The 20,178-nt window shown below is 53.7% G+C and overlaps 3 protein-coding genes across 4 annotated transcripts in view; 1 reads left to right on the top strand and 2 right to left on the bottom strand.

The window, feature by feature from the left end:
• Window positions 1-3,474: 3,474 nt before the first annotated feature.
• On the top strand, window positions 3,475-11,654 carry PPP2R5B (protein phosphatase 2 regulatory subunit B'beta). Its single transcript, XM_059401984.1, has 14 exons — window positions 3,475-3,947; window positions 4,422-4,880; window positions 5,644-5,840; window positions 6,331-6,432; window positions 6,566-6,658; window positions 6,785-6,915; window positions 7,991-8,050; window positions 8,149-8,257; window positions 8,770-8,823; window positions 8,895-8,945; window positions 9,064-9,183; window positions 10,064-10,191; window positions 10,406-10,507; window positions 10,869-11,654. Exons 2-14 carry the CDS (start codon window positions 4,682-4,684, stop codon window positions 11,014-11,016), a joined length of 1,494 nt encoding a protein of 497 aa, XP_059257967.1. The 5' UTR covers window positions 3,475-3,947; window positions 4,422-4,681; the 3' UTR covers window positions 11,017-11,654.
• GPHA2 (glycoprotein hormone subunit alpha 2) lies at window positions 11,648-12,824 on the bottom strand. Its single transcript, XM_059387041.1, has 4 exons — window positions 12,739-12,824; window positions 12,459-12,631; window positions 12,112-12,296; window positions 11,648-11,981 (listed from the first exon to the last, which is right to left on the bottom strand). The coding sequence occupies exons 1-4, from the start codon at window positions 12,822-12,824 to the stop codon at window positions 11,880-11,882; spliced, it is 546 nt and encodes a 181-aa protein (XP_059243024.1). The 3' UTR covers window positions 11,648-11,879.
• Window positions 12,541-20,178, bottom strand: part of MAJIN (membrane anchored junction protein) — a 31,621-nt gene continuing 23,983 nt past the window's right edge. Inside the window, exons 8-10 of one of the 2 annotated variants that reach the window (XR_009404720.1) lie at window positions 16,666-16,738; window positions 12,883-13,183; window positions 12,541-12,631 (exon numbers count right to left, since the gene is read on the bottom strand). Coding sequence is in view for 1 of the 2 variants with exons in the window: in XM_059401997.1 (XP_059257980.1) it covers window positions 15,147-15,192; window positions 15,800-15,917; window positions 16,666-16,738 (237 nt within the window). In the remaining variant the exon portion in view is untranslated. Of the gene's footprint in view, window positions 12,632-12,882; window positions 13,184-14,893; window positions 15,193-15,799; window positions 15,918-16,665; window positions 16,739-20,178 lie in introns of those variants that run through there. The other variant, XM_059401997.1, reaches the window with a different exon arrangement.

Raw genomic sequence — 20,178 nt, 5'->3', positions numbered from 1 at the left:
CAGCAGAGCTGAGCACTTGGTGCAAGGTGTGGAGGGGGGGCGGTTGCAAAGCCTCAAATAATTATTTTCTGGCCATTTACAGAAAGTTTGCCAACTCTTGCTCAACAGGGTTGGTCACCCAAGCCCTCTTACATCATGGTTGACTTAAAGGATACCCACAGGTAATTATAATCCTATTTTAGCCTTGCTAGGGAGGTGGACTCTACTGCAGTCTAATGCTTGAAGTCAGCCTGAAGCAAGGGCAGGACGTGAGGGCAGGACCTGGTTTCCAGTCCTGTGTGGCCTCAGGCAAGTTACTGTTCCTCCAGGCGCCTGTTTTATCCCCTTGTCACCAGAGGTTCGATTAGTAGGTGGTATAGCTCATTTTCTTGGAAGGGACTAAGGAATAACCTCAAAGAGAATTCAGGGAAGCACTGGGAAGGTTCCATTCAAGGAGGCAGGCTAACAGGAAAATACTTGTGGAATGAATCAAAAGATCAGCCTTTCCCCGTGACAGGCCAGGGGCAGTGTTGTATTCATAGCACATATATTCAGTTCGTAATAATTAAAGTGATAGACACCATGAATGGAGCCTGTGTGATGTCCTGGGCCACGGCCTTGTCACTTTCTAGACATTACTTCATTTGCTCTTCAGCACACCCTTGGAGAGAGGTACTATTAAAATCCCCATTTTACAGGAGAGGAAAACTGAGGCCATGCATCTAAGAGCCTATGGAGCCAAGTGAATGAACAAACATCACTTCTCCCAAAGGCAGTGGGGATGGAAGGTATATTCTGGAGTCTAGGGAAAGTTGTCCTGATGTCCAGACTAAGAGAGGCGGTCATTCCCCTGCTGTGAGAATGGGGTACATCATGTTCAAGGCTTGGGAACACAGAGCCATTCCCAGTACCCAGGCCCCTGATCTGGTGTGGCTGCTTCATGGGCCAGCTTCCCTCCAGTGAGGCTGTACCCACATCTGTGACATAGCGCAGTGTCTGCACACAGCAGAGAGATAAACAGGACTCAGAGGGGCACAAAAGTCTTTCCTGCTGCCTCCCCCAGCGTACCATGAGATCCACAGAAGACCAGCTCCAAAGACATAGTAGTTCCAGAATCTAGCCAGGGCATTGGAGTAGGAGCTGAAAGGGAGAATAAGAAATACAGAGTAAAGAGAATGCTATGTTATCAGGAGGGAAGGTGGTGTGGGGATCCCCCAGGGGTATTTCTGGGGTGAAGACCCAGGCCATGGTTCCTCTCCACAGAGATAAAAGGGGGGAGGGTCAGGGTTTATGGGGCTCCTTGGGGGCCTCTCCATATTAGTTTAGGTACAAACTCAATAGGTGGGGCACCTGGGTGGCTCAGTGGGTTAAGCCTCTGCCTTCTGCTCAGCTCAGGATCTCATGAGCTCAGGGTCCAGGGATGAGCCTCGAGTTGGGCTTTCTGCTCAGCAGGGAGTCTGCTTCCTCCTCTCTCTCTGCCTGCTTCTCTGCCTACTTGCAATCTCTGTCAAATAAATAAATTAAATTAAAAAAAAGAAAATTTAAAAAAGAAAAAAAGAAACTCAACAGGCAAACCGGTTGCTGAAGGCCTCCAGGGCCCTGGGGGGAGGCTCTCCCTTTTCCAGGGATGGGCTGCTTAGAAGAAGAAGCCCCTCTGGGAATTCCCTCAGTGGCCTCTGGATAGCTATGGAAGGGATCATGGAAGGTAATCTGTGGGCTGTGGCTTTTGACTTGGTCCATGATGGAAGACCTAGATTTTGCATTTTGCCTAAATGGTGGTAAAATACACATAACAAATTCTACCATCTTAACCATTTCTAAGTGTACAGTTCAGTAGTATTAGGGATATTCACATTGTTGTGCAACCAATATCCAGAACTTTTTTTTTCTTTTTCCAGAACTTTTTCATCTTGAAAAACCGCAACTCTGTACTCATTAAATGCCAGTGCCAAAATCAGTGAACTGTATAGTATGTGAATGATATCTCAATAATGATGATTTTAAAAAAGGATTTTTATCTAATACCCCTCTCCCCCAGGTGACATTGTATCTATTTTGAGATCTAGTTCAAATGCTACTTCTTATAAGAAGTCTTATGTCTTCCACCATTCAGACCCCCCAAATCCTCAAACGGAGCACACCTTTTCTATAAAACATGACCTCTCCACACTCATTCTGGCCTGGAGATCCTCAGAGTTCAGGGCACTAGCCCCCAGGGAGCTGGGGTGGGGGGAGGCTGGAGCTGGTGTCCTCCTAATTCAGGCTGGGACGTCTGTGGTCCTAGCTTTGTGACCTTGGGCAAAGCCCTTCTCTTGTCTGGGCTGGGAAGGGGGTGGGTCCTCATCTGGCTGGAGGTGGTTCTGTGGGCCTGCTGTCCCCCAGCTTTTTTCTGCAGGGATGTGGGACAGGCTTCGCTTCTGAGCCTGGGAGATAGGCAAGGAGAAAATTTATGGGTTTTCATTTGACAGTTAAGGACACCAAGGGCCAGGTGGACAAAGCCTGCTGAAGACTTCCAAGCAGGGGGCTGCTGGCCACCTCTTCAGTCATAGAGCCCTGTACCCTGCCTGGCTAAACTATGGCCTTTGCTTTCTGTAGCTCCAGCAGATGGGCACCTCTCGGGGAAGATGGCTGGTCACCAAGGTATAAGGCAGGGTAAGAAGATTCTGAAAATGGCCTCAGTGTCCAAGCCTCATTGCTCTTTTCTTCTGCTTGCATGAACCGGTTAGTTGTTGATCCTGACAGAACTTCTGGATGAAGATTTCACAGTGTAGTGTAGGGGATGGGGTTAAGACATATAAAGGATATTGGGGTCCAGAGTCCTAAGAAGGAGGCCCAAGACTATAGGACAGGAATATTTGTCCAGAACGCCAAACTCCTGGAATCCCACCTGTACCTTGGATGCCCTGCAGTAGAGTTTTAACAAGAGACCCCACTATCACATCTTAGGGCCCAGAGGAGCTAAGGGTCTGTCCAGGGAGGCCTGCTTGCCCGGGAGGGGGGTGGCAGTGCCAGGGAGCACCTCCTACTTGGATGCTTTGCCATTCCAAGGCTGGCCCTTTAAACCCCAGACCATGATGTCACCATAGACAGCAAGGGATGGGAGGGGGACTGCAGGCCTGAGGGCGGACTGCATTTCCCAGCAGTCTTGGGTACACCACACCTCTCCCAGCAGGCACTGGCTCACTGCAGAATATTAACCAGTTCCGTGCCCGTTTCTAAGTCGGGTCTGCTGTCCGGCCGTTCTGGGGTGAGGGAGGGATTCCCCAGTGGGTGGAATGCTTGGGGCACAGATGAAGCAGGTCAAATCTTTGGGCCTGATATAGGATTGGTCCTCTTTCCTGCCAGGGTCCTGGCATCACTCCCAGCTTCCTGGTGCAGACTCCGGAGTCCTCTCTTCCGGTGCAGTCTCCTTCCTAGAACGCAGGAGCCTAGCTCCAGTTGGACCCCATCCCATTCTGCTTAAGCTTTGACCCCAGACTCCTGCAGGGGTTACCCCTGGTCTGGCAGGACCCTTTAAGCCGTGCGGGGACTACATTTCCCAGCGGCCCCGGGAATTTCCTGACGCAGCGCTCCCCTCCCTCCACCACCCCCCCCCAGCCCTCGGGGAGGTGCGGGCCGGGCGGGGGGAGGTGACTTGATGTCATCCTGAGCAGCTGGGCGGCGGGTGCCGGTGCGCACAGAGCCGGGGTTCCCGCGGCGCAGCGCGGCGCTGGGTCGGGTCCCAAGACTTGAGGAGAGGTCCACACGCTGCCGGGGTAGCCCAGAGCGCGCCGACCGCCTGCACCCCGACCTGGGGCTGAGCTGGGGGCATGCTCCGGCTCTCCCGGAGCGAGAGAGAGAGAACCCAGGAGCGCCGCCACCCAGAGCCAGCGCCCGGAGCGAAACCGCTGCGAAGGAGACCTGAACAGCCTACCCCTCCCCACTCGCAGCCCCCGGTGGTCGGGGACGGAAGTCGGGGCTTCTGAGAAGTGAGTGTCCCCCACCAGGAGGCAGATGAGATTTGGGGGACGAGGAAGGAGGAGCTGAGGTAGCGGAGCTTGCCAGATTTTAGAAGGGAGGGGTGGCGTGGGGATAGGGCCCCCATTCTTGGGGAAGTCTCTGGTGGCCTGGATTAGTGGAGCAGAAGGGGGCCCCATTCTGTTAGGGGCCAGGGATAAGGATGGGGTTCCCCATTCTACATAGGGACTGGTGTGGGGGATAGGCCCCATCCCAAGAGGGGTTGTTTTGGAGCCTGGGATCTTTCCATCTGGGAGAAGGGCGGGACATGCTCCTTTGGGAAGGGGTTGCACCTACTGTATTTAGGATCTGGGCGAGGGTAGGAGGGAAATGAAGATTTGAGCACTCGGACTTGGGCAGCCCCACACACTGTCTTTCCTGGAAGAACTGACAGGCTCTCTCTGTTTCTTTTGCTGGTCTCTCTGCCCTGACTTCATTTTCAAAAGAGCCAGGGTGAGAACCCTCACTGGACTCTTCGGGACCCCCAGGAAGGACCTGAGGCCTGAGCCATCCTCCTCTCTACTCTGCCTGCCCCCCCAGGACTGGGCAGTTGCCAAAGGCCCTGGGGGGGGGCCCAGACTGTGGTTGTGCCCACCCCCCCGCCTCCAGGATGGGCCCAAGTTAGTTAGCCTCACCCCGTTCGGCATCCTCCAGGCCCAGAGGGAACCCCGGGGGCTCTGAAAGCTTGACCCACCACCTGGCTGCCATGGAGACGAAGCTGCCCCCCGCAAGCACCCCCACCAGCCCTTCTTCCCCGGGGCTGTCGCCTGTGCCCCCACCCGATAAGGTGGATGGCTTCTCCCGCCGTTCCCTCCGCAGGGCCCGGCCCCGGCGCTCCCACAGCTCCTCTCAGTTCCGCTATCAGAGCAACCAGCAAGAGCTCACTCCGCTGCCCCTGCTCAAAGGTGAGCCGTGCTCCTGGCTGCCAGGGTCCCTGAGCCCGACGGTGGGCAAGCAAAGCTGCAGCGGGTAGTGACATGCAGCTGGCAGCTGCGGTTAGAGGGTTTAGATGGCCCCTTCCAGGCGAGGGACTCCACCACTAGAGATGACCCCCACCCCCCAGCCCTCCAGCCCTCTCTGCTGACGCATGGCCTGACTGGCCTGTCATCCTTGGAGGTGGGGCATCTGGAAGTGGCGCCACCCTGGGGGGCAGACCAGGGCCAAGGGTGGGGCGCATAGCCTGGGTTCCAGGAGGCCACAGCTAGGGTCCTGGAGCAGGTGCTCAGCCCGGCTCCCCGTGATCACCGTGTAGTTTCCCCACCGCTGGGCCGCAGGGCCCCCCGACTGGCTAAGCCAGGGAGCACCCAAGAGATCCTCAGCCCCCACCGTCCTCCCCCTTTCTGGTTCTTAGAACAGAGCGCCGGCTGGGAGAGGAAGGCATGGCAGTTTCAGGCACCTGTGGAAAGCCCAGGCTTCCGGGGTCCCTTCCCTGGCTCTGAGTCAGGCCATCATGCCGTCTGCGCCTGGGTTAGGAGGGAGAGATGCAGCCTTTACCCTGCAGGAGTGGAGGATGGGACAGAAGTCGTTTGCTCTCTGCAGAGAGTGGGGGATGACACAAGAGCAGGGGGTCTGGGGGCAGAGGAGGCCGCTCTGTGGATTCGGAGGGCACGCCAAAGCCGGGAGCTGTGGTAACTGGGGCACAGGCTCAGCCCCCTCCCTTCTCCCCAGATGTGCCAGCCTCTGAGCTGCATGAGCTGTTGAGCCGGAAGCTGGCCCAGTGTGGGGTGATGTTTGACTTTTTGGACTGTGTGGCTGACCTGAAGGGGAAGGAGGTGAAGCGGGCGGCACTCAATGAGCTGGTGGAGTGTGTGGGGAGCACCCGGGGGGTCCTCATTGAGCCTGTCTACCCAGACATCATCCGCATGGTAAGCGCTTGGCCCCTGACCTCTGGGGGAGGGCTGGGGGGACATGGAACCCTACTGACCTGCTTCTGCAAAGAAGAACCCGCCACTATCGGTCCCCCAGCCCCACTGCCTCCCTCAGCGCCTCCTGGGCCTGACCCACCATGCACTTCGACTTATGCCCTCCCGAGGCCCGGTGTGCCTGCCCACCACGTCCCTTATTGCCATGGCCTGGCTCAGGCGCTGCCTCTTCCACAGAGTTTCTTAATGTTTGAGCTAGAAATCTCCTTTGTGTTGACTAGAATGTCCATAGACCTTACCGCTTAACATCTTGTCTTCCCCGTTGGACTGTGCCCACTAGAGAGCAGAGATGTGTCTTATTTCTGGGTTCCCAGCCCCCTGCCCAAGGCTTCCGTGAGGCAGGCGCTGAGGCTCATTAGAACTCTGGATAGGGGACCTCCTGGCTTCTGCCTCCGACGACTCTTCCTAAAAGAACCCTGCCCTTGCCCTTCAGATCTCAGTGAATATCTTCCGGACCCTACCACCCAGTGAGAACCCTGAATTTGATCCTGAAGAGGATGAACCCAACCTGGAGCCTTCTTGGCCACATCTGCAGGTATGGGGGCTGGGGAAGGCAGGAAGCTGGGTTTCCGTAGAGGGGAGAGGGTCTCCTATGCTGTAGGGCTGTAGGGCTGGGGGAAGAGGGGGGCTGTTCCTGAACTCACCTTTTTGTCTGTCCCCTCTCCCAGCTGGTGTATGAGTTTTTCCTACGTTTCCTGGAGAGCCCAGACTTCCAGCCCTCCGTGGCCAAGAGATATGTGGATCAAAAGTTTGTGCTGATGGTGAAGTGGGGAGCCCAGGCTGGGTGGTGCCATGGGACAGGGGCAGGCTCTCTGAGGGGTGTGGGGATAGGATGGAAGCAGCCTGGGCTTGGGCTCCCCCCTGACCCCTGACCCTGGGTCCCCTAGCTCCTGGAGCTATTTGATAGTGAGGACCCCCGGGAGCGCGAGTACCTCAAGACCATCCTGCACAGGGTCTATGGCAAGTTCCTGGGGCTCCGGGCCTACATCCGCAAACAGTGCAGCCACATCTTCCTCCGGTGGGTGCCTGCTGCCTGCCCAGCTGAGACCTGGGGCGGGAGGGGAGAGCTACAGGGGAGAAGAGGGAGGCAGAGTCTCCCGTGAGGTCAGCAGGGAAAGGGTATTTATTTCCATTTTACAGATGAGGAAATACAGACTGAGGGAGATGAATTGGTTTGCAGGGACTAGGTCAGTCCTGGGAGCCTAGGATCAAATCTTCTGACCTTTATTGCTACCAAGCCATAAAGACCCAAGTAAAGAGATTGTTTCTGCAAACGTGGATTGAGCAACAGTGCCCAGTGGGGACAGGGGCCCACATGGCCTTGTAGTTGAGATTGGCTTTGGAGCTCAGTGGCCTTTCTGAGTTTGGTTCAAATGTTTAGGTGAACGTGGGCACATTATTTAAGTTCTCTCATCTCTAAAACGGGAATGATAGCTCTACTCCCCCGGGGATGGTCATCAGGGTGAAATGAGACAATGTCTCCAAAGCACACAGGATGTAGCTCTTTGGCCAAGGCTGGGAATCTGAAACATTAGCTCTTACGGTATTGGCTACAAAATAGCCGAGCCCCGGTCCCTGTTCTCCAGGAGCTCCGGGTCCATCAGATCCCCCGGCTTATTAACTTTGGGGCAGGAGTTGTTGAACTGCTGAGCCTCGATTTCTTCATCTATATAATGGATCTAATAAACCCTATCTCGCAGGATAATTTCGAGAAGTATGTAGCACAGAGTAGACACTCTTTAAGTGTTTGTCATTCTTTCGGTTGAAAGGCATGAAAGCCAAGGATGCAAGCTAGGGGGCCTGCGGACTGGATGGGGTCCCGAAAATGAGAGTCAGGGTCTGGGGGAGAAAGAGACAAGTTGGAATGCCTCATAGAAGAGAGGTCTGAGCACCAGGGCCTGGGCTGAGGAGGGTGATTCAGAGGTGGGTGTGGATTTCAGGGGGGCCTGGTTTGGGAAGGGAGCACAGCCTCTGGGTTGGGAGACAGTCAGATTAGTGTGCAGGGTGGGGGCGGCAGGCACGATGGCTGAAGGGGGCGCTGGGCCAACTCGAATTGCTCTGAACCCTTCCGCAACCTCCCCTTCTTCTCACAGGTTCATCTATGAACTCGAGCACTTCAATGGTGTGGCTGAGCTGCTGGAGATCTTAGGAAGGTGACTCTCTGGGCCTCGGCTGGAGCCTTAGGATTCTGGGAGGAAAAACAGAGGCCGCGTCATCTGAGCCCTCCTCCTCTCTTCTTCTCCCTCCACAGCATCATCAATGGCTTTGCGCTGCCCTTGAAGACCGAGCACAAGCAGTTCCTGGTCCGGGTCCTGATTCCCCTACACTCCGTCAAGTCACTCTCTGTGTTTCACGCCCAGGTAAGGCCCAGGCCTGGCCCTGCCACAGGAGAGAGATCCTGGCAGAGGCAGGGCAGCTGTGGGGTCAGCCCGCACTAAGTCATGAACTCCTGGGGTCTCCCCTCACCTTTTTTCTTTACCAATTCTGTTCCGTCTACCATAGAGAATTTCCACGACGCTTTAAGGCTGATGTCAGACATCAGCTTCAGGAAGCCTTCCCAGTCCTCTCCCTCCCGACCTGCTCTAGGCAGGATTAAATTCTTCTCTTTCCATATTCCCATAGATTGTGATGTAGATTTCAATTATGGAAACTTTTGTGAAATTTATAAGGGCTATTTTGGTGCCTCTTCCCTCTGGAAGGACACTCTGTGTCCCCGCACACAGAGCATGGTGCTTGGCCCAATCTAGATAGTCAGTCGGTAAATGCTTGGCGAATGAGGGAGGCTGGGTAAGGGAGCGAACATCTGGCGTGCGGTCACAGTCCCTTCCTGACCCCAGTCTTCTTTCTCCCCCCAATCCCCACCCCCCCTCAGCTGGCATACTGTGTGGTGCAATTCCTGGAGAAGGACGCCACCTTGACAGAGCACGTGAGTACCTCTGGGGGGGAGAGGCAGGCCGCACCCCTGCAGGTCTGACTCTTCTGCCTCAACTCCCACAGGTGATCCGGGGGCTGCTCAAATACTGGCCAAAGACCTGTACGCAGAAAGAGGTATGAGGAAGGGCTCTGATGTCCCCCAGAGCGGGGATGGGGGGCCCCGGTTCCGGCGGGTGGTCACATGTGGGTGGGGGGAGATGGGAACTGCGATCTCCTGTGTCCCGAACCCCAGGTGATGTTTTTGGGGGAGATGGAAGAGATTCTTGATGTCATTGAGCCCTCCCAGTTTGTGAAGATCCAGGAGCCCCTCTTCAAGCAGGTGGCCCGCTGTGTGTCCAGCCCCCATTTCCAGGTATGGGGTGGGAACAGGTAGGGGTGGGATCCGGGGTATGGACTAGGAGGGCTGGCCAGTTGACCTAACACAGCTCCCTCCAACCTCAGTTTCTCCTCTGGACCCACCAGGGTCTGATAACGGGGCGATAACTGGACTTCAGGTCGGGAGACCTAGGGGCAGGCCTCAGCCCTTTAACCCCACGGGCTAAAGGTCCCAGGCCATCATTTGGCACTCGAATCTGATGACGCTTCCTCATCTGTGGAGTGGACCACAGTAGTCTCTTCACAAGGTAGTGATGAGGACTAAGGAGAGTGTAGTGCTAACCTAGCTGGTAAACTCAGGTGTGCTCCAAAATGGCTTGTTATCCCCGCTCCCCTCTTGGTGGCTTTTGATGTCATGAGTCCCACTCCAGCGCCCAGCCAGGCAGTCCCACTTCCTCAGGCTGGTCGGAATTGCTATTTTCCTGCACGTGTGTGTGTGCAGACTTTCGCCCATTTGTCTGTGCCTTAACCTGGTGAAAATCAAGTCTTCCTCACAGGGAGTCTGGCATTGAAGTTTATTAAACACCTCGTTTGATTCTTACAACAGCCCTGGGGAGAGAGCTATTAAGAGCCCCATTTTACAGTTGAAAAGACCGAAGCTGAGAGGTTGAAGGCCTCAGCCTGGGTCATCTGTCCAGTGTGTAGCAGAACTAGGATTCAACCCTGAGCGGTGGACTCCAAATCCAGTGCTCTTTTGTCTTCACTATACTGTCTTCTCCAGTGGGTCAGATGAGCCCTGAGGATTGGGTGTGTGGAGGGTGGGGCACCCTGGGTTTGGTGGGTAGAGGCGGGCACCAGGCCTTGCACCTGCGGGGACGCCACTGCCAGGCGCCCACTCTGCCCCCTTGCTGTCCCAGGTTGCAGAGCGGGCTCTGTACTTCTGGAACAATGAGTATATCCTGAGCCTCATTGAGGACAACTGCCACACTGTGCTGCCTGCTGTGTTTGGGACCCTCTACCAAGTCTCTAAGGAACACTGGAATCAGTGAGTGCCTAGGCCTTGACCTAACCCACAGAAGCTGGGTCCAGGGCCGGCCGGTGCAGACCCGGGAGGGTCGGGGCTGGGGAGAGGGGCACGCTGAGAGCAGAGCTGTTCAGAGCTGCGTGTGCGTTTGGGGAACGGTGGGCAGAGTGCAGGGAGGGAGGCGGTGCCCGGCTGAGCTGTCACCGTTTCCTCACCCTCCCCGGACCCTGCCAAGAACCATCGTGTCTCTGATCTACAACGTGCTCAAGACGTTCATGGAGATGAATGGAAAGCTGTTTGATGAGCTCACAGCCTCCTACAAGCTAGAAAAGCAGCAGTGAGTGTTGGGCTGCGCCTGGGGGGAGAGGGGAAAAGCAGGATGGAGCCGGCTGCTGTGGTTGGAAGGAGCCTCGGACGACGGCCCCACATCCTGTGTGATCAGGGTTTAGTCTGTGGGTTCCTGCTGGGCCGTGGACGCCCAGCTCCCCAGTGCAGCCTCCAGTCGTGTTCCCAAGTTGTCTCCCAGGTCTGGAGCTTTCTCCCCTTCAGTTCCATGACCACAGGCTAGGGCCTGTTTCCCAGCGCTCTCTTCCCTAAGTGGAAAGTCCCGTAAAGTCCCTACATAGTAGGGTGGTGGTGAGCGAGGCTGGACGGTGGGTGGGCTCGGGTAGGGGAGCTGCCTCACCCTCTCTCCTCAGGGAGCAGCAGAAGGCCCGGGAGCGTCAGGAGCTGTGGCAAGGCCTGGAGGAGCTACGGCTACGCCGGTTACAGGGGACCCAAGGGGCCAAAGAGGCACCCCTCCAACGGCTTACACCCCAGGTGGCCGCCAGCGGGGGTCAGAGCTAGAGATCCCCTAGAAGGGGAGGAGCTAAATCCAGAGCTATCAGTCCCTCCATCCCCTCTCCTACCCAGGGGCCTAGAGAGACGCGCACCTACCCCTGGCCTTGCCAGAGTGGGCTCGGAGGGCTCCCTGCCTGGCCCAGCGTGGGCAGCTTCCACTGCGGGGGAGGAGGAGAGGAGATGGTGGTCCTGGCAACAGAACTCTCAGGCCTTTGTGGCAGGACTTGACCAGGGCAGGCTTGGCCAGGAGGCTGCCGCTGCGGACTGCACCTGCCCTGCAAAGCTGGGCTCCAGACTGCAGGCAGGTTCTCCCCCTGCTCCTGCCTAGAGCAAGGGGACTCAGCCCCACGCCTGCCCTGCCTCGTGCCAGCACGAGGTCCTTCCTCACCCTACCATGGGATCCATGGTTTATTTATTCTCCCCAGCTCACCCCCGACACATGCCCCTGGGGCATCCTCTTTCCCTCCTCTCCCTCACCCTGTACTTCCTGGTCCCCTTTTTATTTATTGGGCAGGGGGAGGGGTGAGGGCATAGGCAGAAGAGATTCCCCGTGTCCTAGGGTGGGGGGTGGTGTCACAGTTAACCATGGTCTGTCCCCCTTCCCCTGGCTGGGGGTAGACTTAATAAAGAGAGAAACTTGAGAACTGCTTGCTTTATTTAGGGGTAGGGACAAAGAACCGAGTGAAATGATGACAGACTGGTTAGGAGGCCAGGCCGAGGCAGGGGAGGGGCCGAAATTGTCCTCTTCTCTCGAGGTGACAATCACAGAATCTTAAGAGAGCTGGCTGAACCTGTTGTCCTCAAGGAGGCTCAGGATATAGAGGATATACTCCAGCTCAGACCCTCTGACCAAGGAGAAGGAAGAAGGGCTAGTAGCGCGAGAGGCGACACATGTCACACTGGCAGGTCCTGGCCGTGAAGATCTCCAGCTCCTCCCTCCGGTCCCCCCCACACTGCAGCTGCACCTTCACCTGTGGGGGAGGGGGACCGTGTTCCACTCACGTGGCCATCCATTCCATCCATTCTTGGGCCATCTTGATCCCCGTCTTCCTCTGTCTCTCCCCACCCCCAAAGAGCCACTACCGGGCTGGGCTCTCTCACCTTCCTCAGGCCACTGATGGTGCAGCACTGAGAGACTGAGGTCACGTTATGTCGATAGCCACTGGCCACCAGCACGGAGTACCGGGAAGGGAAGGCGCTAGACTCACAGTGGCCCACACAGGCCTGTGCCACATGGGAGCCCTGGCAGGTGCCTTGGCGGTCACTTCGCACTGTCACATTGAAGGCTAGAAGGAGACAGGCGAGTGGCAAGCAGTGCCTCTGCGAAGCCTCGCCTAGCTCCTGTCGCTGGAACCTCAGGGTGGGTCCATGGCGGGTGCTGCCCGCCCTTCCGGCCCGTGCATCAGCTCTCTGCCCCCACCCAGCTGTCTGTTCCCAGGGTTACTCACGGTGCAGGTGGCAGCCTGGGATGGGTGCCTGGCGACCCCAACCTTCCGTCACTGCCAGGACCAGCAGGCAGAGGAGCAGCGTTTGGGGGGATGCCATGGGGATCTGCAACAGCGGGTAGAGCGCGGTCTCGAGAGAAGTGTGCAGCTGGGAAGGCCAGTCCTTTACTGTGTGCCTGCAGGTGAAGGAGCCAGAGTTAGGCTGGTTTTCCTGACTGGGGGGAGGCGAGCCCGGGAGTGGGGCTGGCTTTTCCTCTATCTGCCTTTGGGTGCATGGGCGTGCGTGTGCGCAGCTGTCAGCCCACTGCAGTGATTCTCCCGCGGAATCTCTTCTACCATCTGGAGCACAAACATCAGCCTCCCCTCCATCTGCCCCATCTGCAGGCCCCAGGCCCTCCCGGGGCTCCTGCTGCCTCTGGGGGCTTACCACTTCCGAGGCCCAGGCACTGAGTGGCTGGCCGAATGGGTTCCTCAGATCTCCGGACGGCTCCGCTCTCTGGATCTTTATTTGCCGCGTCTGGAGCCACACCCTCCTGGGGATCAGCTTACGGGCCCGCCTCCCCGGCAGAGGCCTCCGAGCAACCCCACCTGGGAGATGCAGCTCTGCTCTGAGGCGTGGTCCTCCGAGAGTGACTGCTGTGGCTTTCTGCGGCCCAAGGTCCAGGGCTGGGGGAAGTGAGATGTGGAAGAAAGCCCGGGAGCCGGTGGAGTGGGCAGCTTATGTGCAGCTGGGGAGAGAGGGATCGAGCCTGGGCTGCGCTGTGGCCGCCAGGGTTCTTCTCTGCTGCGTGACTTTGGGCAAGACACTCCCCTGTTTGGGGCCTTACCACCCCAGCCCTAGAGCTACTAAACTCATCCTAGCTTGTCCCTTATCCACTGCACAGGAAAAGGGTTGAGAAGATGTTTTTCAGGACAAAGGAAGTGACACCAGTAAGGGGCTCCTGAAATACGCTGGGAGGCAGAACTGGGGAGATGGGGGTTCTAAGTCCGTTTCAAAGCTTCATTTTCACTTGTCATCCTGGGGGTCAGCCACAGAGTGTGGCTCTCCTTTGACCCTGGAATAACAGGGACCTGACTCCTGGAACAGTCTGAAGCTGTCAACCCCAGCAAAGCCCGTGGTCTAGTCGTGGTCTAGTCCAGCTCTGGCTCTGGTTTTACAGGTAAAGCAGCAAAGGCTTAGAGAAGGAAAGCTACCAAAGGTCACAGAGTCAATGTCAGGCCCAAGCTGCTCTCCATACCTGGTGCTAAATTACACCTGGGGCAAAAATGGGGCAAGTTGGAAAAGATCCCTGGTCAACAGTAGCTGCACGGACTAGGGCACGCCAGAGATCAGAAAGAAGCCTGTGGTGATTTGGCCCCCCACACCCCAGGGCCACTGCCTCACTGACTTACTCAGAAAGGCAGGGCCAGCCACACACACCACCCTAGCTTGAAGGTGCCTGAGAGCTCACTGAATCCTACCCCTTTGTTGTTCAGATGAGAAAGTCTGAACCAGAGAGGAAAGTGTAAGGCCTCACTGTAAGCTAGTCTGAGTCAGAGTGGCACTCGGCTCTCTAGATTCTGGAGTTGTGCCTTTCAGCATCTTTGCAAAGTAGGCCATGTTCGGGACCATAGGACAAAGGCTATAAGCGCAACTTGTCCTTAACCTTGCAGTTCCCCTTTGGCCCTTCTCCCCTCAGCACTTGGGCCTGTCTACACCAGCTAGGTCTTCTCCCCATCCCAGTAATGTGGCCAAACAAGGGGACCCCAAGGGACTTCCAACATTCCAGCCCCAATTCTCCCATTGATCACGGGAACCTAGCATCCGACAGATCATCAGTTCTGTTTAAAGACTAGAAGTGACGAGGACTCACTATCTCACAAGGTGGCCCATTCTAATACTGGATATTTATAACAGATTCCTTTGTTCTGAGCTAAACTGAGTTTCCCTAAATTCCCATCTATTTGATCTGTGGCCACACAACCAAGTCTAACCTGTCTGTCCCAGATCAGCCCTCGGGTTACGTGAAGTCAGAGCTTGGGTGCCCCGGGCTTCTCCAGTGGCCCCAACCCCGGGCCAACTTGCAGTTAATCTGAGAAGCTTTATTTTACTTTACTGTCAAAAGCCAGAGGGATAGGTGAGTGGAAAGCATTTATCTCCTGAGAGTGTACTCTGAGGCCAAACTGCGTGGGTTTGGGATAGATGAGATCTTGAGGGTCAGCAGGGCTCAGGAAAGTGAGTCTTCTAAGACCCCATTCTCTAAGCCCTGGTGCAGAGGCTAAGGTTTGTAGGCGGGTATGGACCCCACCCACCCAAAGCATCCCCCCAACAGTAACTAGGCAAACCCAGGGGGAGGCTTCAGGCTTTGCTTCCCCGTATCTTCAGGAAAGAGTTTGCTCTCTCTCTACTTCATGAAATTCAGTCAATAACTCTTCATAAATAATTTATTTTCATTAGGATCCTAAGTGCTGGAGATGAAAGACCTAAACTGGCCCTTAGAGCAGTACAGCTCTCAGACTGGAACATTTTAGGAAGTTCTTTTCTTAGTGTTTTAAATTGAAAAAAAAAAAAAATCCATTGTAAAGGGGCAAAGGATAAGACAAACCCACAAGGGGACTCCGGGAGTTTGGAGCCCGCGTTCCCCATGACAGAGGCTGGAATGTGAAAAGTCAGTGCGAGAGGACACTCTTCCCCTGCTGCATCTGGAAGGCTCACTGGCTGCTCCTTCTGAAGAAATAGCGAAAGGGGAAGAGAGATCTGTGGAAGGAGAGCGGGATGGTTTGAGATTCGGGAGGTCCCTCCCTTCTCCCAGTCCCATTAAGGCTCCATTAACTAGGACATTTTTGCTTTGGGGAATCACTGTATGGATTCAACTCTGGAGCCGCATTTGAAAAGGTACCCAAGTTAGCTGATACTCAGGAGTGGGGCATGACGAAGGAGAATTGCAGTGGGGCGGCTGAGCTGGAGAGAGAGAAAGGGATCTGCGGACTATCTTCTGCAGAAAGGACTCTGAAGACACAGCCTGGATGCAGAGGGGGAGAATGGAAGCATTTTGGTAACCAAAGAGTCCGAATGACCCAATGGTAAGACTCGTCTCTGTCCAAGCAGCATTTGTGGAACGAGGTCTAATGCCAGGCACATTGTGGGGGGGGGGCGGTGTAAGAATGAACAAGACACAGTCTTTATTAGATTCAGTTAGGGCCCTTGTGCAGAGTCTCACTTCTCTCAAGTATCCTGGGGGAAATAGAGATTATGCAGGTAATCTGTTTTCTTTTCTAACTTCCCTGAGAGACTCGATGAGGCCGACTCTGGAGCTAGACTGCCCTGGGTCTCAGTGTGATGGTGGGAGCGACACCTGTCCTACCTTAGAAACCCAAAGAAGCCACTGGTTCCCAGCTCTGGGGGTCCTTTAGGTGGAGGTGGATGGTTTTGCTGCAGTGGGGGGATGATCTGCTGGGCTAGGCTGTCCTCCCACTTAGAATCTCCAAGGAAAACAGGGAAAAAGTGTTAGTTTGCGGACTGCTTTCATGGGACATCGTGTGGACCAAGGGCAGCCTTACACCAAGACTTGTTTGTTCTGACCTTCCCAGTTTCATCTCAGCTCTGGAGATGTTCTTCTAACCTTGGAGTATTTTCTGTTGGGCCCCTGAGAGTTTTACACTGCTCAAGTCCTAGCCACCGACCACAGATGGTTTTCGCATGGAATGATGACTTGTTGAAGAACTCACGTGCTTACATCCCAGCATCTGTGATGACTACAGTCCATACCGAATCCTTATGCTAGACAACACCTTAACATGCATTCCCAGCCCCTCCCAAGCATCCACTGCACCTTCAATATTAACACTAATGCCCTGAAGGGAAGAGGTGGAGAGACAGCTTCCCAAAGATAAATCTTCAACGAGACAAAAAAGTGAAACACATCCCTCCCAACTTTTCTGCAAAACTTATCACTCCACACAGAAATGTTTTCAAATAGTGTGAGCATCATTTTCACCATCAGAAGCACAAGAAGTACATGAATTGTTTCCCTTTGCTTCTCTTTGGGGAGCTTTTATTATTTAAGGACAGGCCCCCGGACCCGGAGGATGGCCAATAGGCATCTCCACCAGAGCAAGACACATCGCCCAGCAAGTGTGCCCAGACTCAGAACTCCACGCTGCTCTGCTCATGAGAGAACTCAAGAGGACAGGACGATTATTAAAAAAGAATAAAATTCCCAGAACCTACCCTGTTCCTGGATATCAGTGGTGTTAAATGTTGGGGTGTCCTGCCATTCCTGCTGGGTTTTTCTTTCTCCATTCTGATAAAAAGAGGACCAAGAAAAGTTTTAAACTTTACTCCTATAGAGCTGAATGCTATTTGTTGACTGTTGACTGGTGGTTAGCCAATGAAGACTTCATAGGGCAAGTGCTATTAGAATGGGGACTTGATGGCTGAGTGGGATTTTGTCCTAATTAGGGTGAAGAGATGGTCAGGGAGAGTAGGACATTCTAGACAGGGACATGATGTACAAAGGCACAGTACATTAACAAGTAAATGTGATGAGTGTGGCTAGAACTGGGACAGTGAAAACATGACTATGGCCTAAGCAACAAGCACAACTACAACTCAATCTTCTCTCTGGGCTACTCCATTGTAGAACTTCTTTTGTACTTTGAAGGGGACATCCTATAACCCAGTTCCAAGCCCACAACATTTCCAGTGGACACCCTGATATTCAGATTCATGGTTCATGTATTTCCTTTGGTATTTTCTGCCAACTGGCCATTCCCCTCACCTGGAAAGGACCTGAGGGCCTGACTACTGTAGCAGTGCTGAGAAGCTCCTTGAGCCATTGTGCTGGTGAAGAATCCTACAGCAAGAACTACGTAGACTGGCAGGTGGGGCAGGAGGCAGAGGTATGATAAGCTTCTAGGAAAGTTAGGATGTAGCCCCCATCCAAAGCATAAGCTGTATTTATTTTCTTTCTTTCTTTTAAGATTTGATTGATTGATTGATTTTTGAAAGAGATAGTGAGCGAAAGAGAGAGCGCACAAGCCAGGAGGAGAGGCAGAGGGAGAAGCCCACTTCTCACGGAGCAGGGAGCCCAATGCGGCTGATCACCAAACCCTGAGGTCATGACCTGAGCTGAAGGCAGACGCTTTACCGACTGAGCCACCCAGGCACCCTAAGCTGTATTTCTAAGAGAAACTTTTCCACAAAACCTCAGATTCCAGAAAACATAGGCTGCTACTTAAGTAACATTCCTGTAAACATGAAAGGGCACTCTGGGGAGGAAGAAAACCATCTCTGACCTCTTCTGCGTCTCCAGGAGCACTGGTTTACAGGGATACAGCTCTGATTTGTAGCTTGAGGAAATGATTCTTACAGATTTAATGAAACTACGACTAGAGCTTAAATTCTGCTGCATTGGCCCTAACGAAAGCATCTACTTAGGCTGGCAGTGGGGAACAGAAGGGCAGAGGCCCTGGGGCAAAGGTAAAGATCTCCTGACCAGGGGAGATTCCCCTTACAAGACAGTCTAGCATTTGTGCTCTCCTGAAAACTTGACAGATGTCTTTTTAGGCAAATGTCATAAGAAAGGAAAAAACACAGCCTGAAATAAGATTGAGGGCACCATCTGGGACTTCCAGCAAGACATAATGCACTTACAACCCAACACAAGGTTGTTCTCTGTATGTTCAGGGCCAGATCTGCTTAGATGTACAGTTGAAGCAGAGGTGGCAAAAAAAAAAAAAAAAAAGAGAGACAAAAAACTACACACATGACAATCTGTTTTACTTCTGAACTCTTCATCTGCTCTCCCCTACTTTTTATCCTTAGGAAGTGTGGGATCTCTAGTCTGGGACCTGAAGTCATAAAGGGAATGGGTCTGCTTTTCCTTCCCATTCCCCCCAAAACACCTCTTATGAAACGGACACCTTATTCAGATACGTGTTGTGTTCTAAGCTTTCCCTGTACCAGATCCTAGTGGTGTCATGTTCAGACATGACCGTCCACACTGACTGTGACCCAACACCCTGAGTTCCCCAAAGGGGAGAGGAAATATTAAGCATTGGACCATAGGAGCAAATTTAATTTTTCCAGCTCAAGTGACTTACACTGAGAGTTACTGTGATCAGTCTAATTCAGGAGAAATCCTCTCTCCGGGAACAGGGTCTACAATGGAGACTGTCATTGGGCTTTGAGTCAAAATCAATAAACATGTTCCTTTTGGGTTTTTTTTTTCTTGTTTTTCTCTAAACCGAGTATCAGGTTGAAAAGGTAATTATGTTGAGTAAGAAACTGTGGGTACTGTTCTTGAGGGAGATGATGTGTCAAACTAAGAATAGGAAGGTATGAAGGATAGAGAGTGAGGGAAATGTTCTTTTAATAGTAATTCTCTGGGTTGTATAAAGCGTCTTTGTTCTTCAGATCTTCATGTACTCCTCCTGTACTTTCTCATGTCTTCTTCTTCCTTCTTGAAGGGACGGGAGTATAGAAGAGGGCAATCACCTGCCTATCATCACTCAGTGGGCCACTCTGCACAATGGGTCCTGTGCCCTGCCCCTACTCTGAGAGGCAGAGGTCCGAGTCCCTAAGGGTTCTCTCTTCCCCCAACTAAACAGTAAGTTACTGGAAAGAAACCAGGTTTTACGTGTTTGCATGCATCCCAGCAACTAACACAATATCTTGCAAACAGGAGGCAGAATAACCATTTAGAAATGAAAATCACATTGGGTGCCTGGGTGGCTCAGTGGGTTAAGCCGCTGCCTTCGGCTCAGGCCATGATCTCAGGGTCCTGGGATCGAGTCCCACCTCGGGCTCTCTGCTCAGCAGGGAGCCTGCTTCCTCCTCTCTCTCTCTCTGCCTGCCTCTCTGCCTACTTGTGATCTCTCTCTGTCAAATGAATAAATAAAATCTTAAAAAAAAAAAAAGAAATGAAAATCACTTTACTTTTCTACTTTAAAAATGTTTTAGGGAAATTTTTAGGGAAATCCTGTGCTCTTGAAGGCAGCCTTAGGCCCTTCATGATCGAGCCTGTGCCAACCTCTGCAGTACAATTTCTTAGCACTGTACTTTCCACTTAAGCCAGCCCCAGGCACACTGGCTTGCAGTCACCAAGTGCGCCGTACTCCTTCCTCTTGGCCTTAGTTCTCTGAGCTCCTCTGGGAGCCCTGCCTCACACCCACCTGATTTGGGTGATGTTCCCCTTTGTGGTTCCTTTGTTCCCTGTACTTCCTTTATCCCCGTACGTAGCACCATCTATCAATAATGATCTGCCTAGCTTTATACCGTTGGCATTTTTAGAGGAGGGCACGATACCTCTAACACGCGGCACGCAGTAGACACCCAGTAAGTCTGCTGAATAAATGCACGGAAGGTGTTGGCTCTGTGACTGGTCATGCGACGGGACTTGGGAAGGCAAGGGAGGTGAACTAGGAGCATTTAAATGTGGAAGGTCGGAGCTACTTTAGAGTGATCAGTGAAAAGTAAGAAAAAGGCACAAATAGCGGCTATCTCAAGAGGGGAAGAAAAGAAAAAGAGCGCTCTTCTAGAGACTACTGTGGAACAGAGGCTCTGAAATGGAGTAGCAGCAGATATAGGATATAGGAATAACAAAATGGGGAATAAGCCTCACAAATGAAATCGAATACTACTGGGATCAGCCCGTGGCTGCCCTACAAAGTTTTCTCTTACCAGTACCCCATGCTGATACACGCCTAGCTCATCTATGAAAACTAGATGTTCCCAGGCTCA

The sequence above is a fragment of the Mustela nigripes genome, chromosome 1 (genome assembly GCF_022355385.1).
Source record: "Mustela nigripes isolate SB6536 chromosome 1, MUSNIG.SB6536, whole genome shotgun sequence".
NCBI classification, from domain to species: domain Eukaryota; kingdom Metazoa; phylum Chordata; class Mammalia; order Carnivora; family Mustelidae; genus Mustela; species Mustela nigripes.
This window is presented reverse-complemented; position numbering and strand designations above follow the sequence as displayed.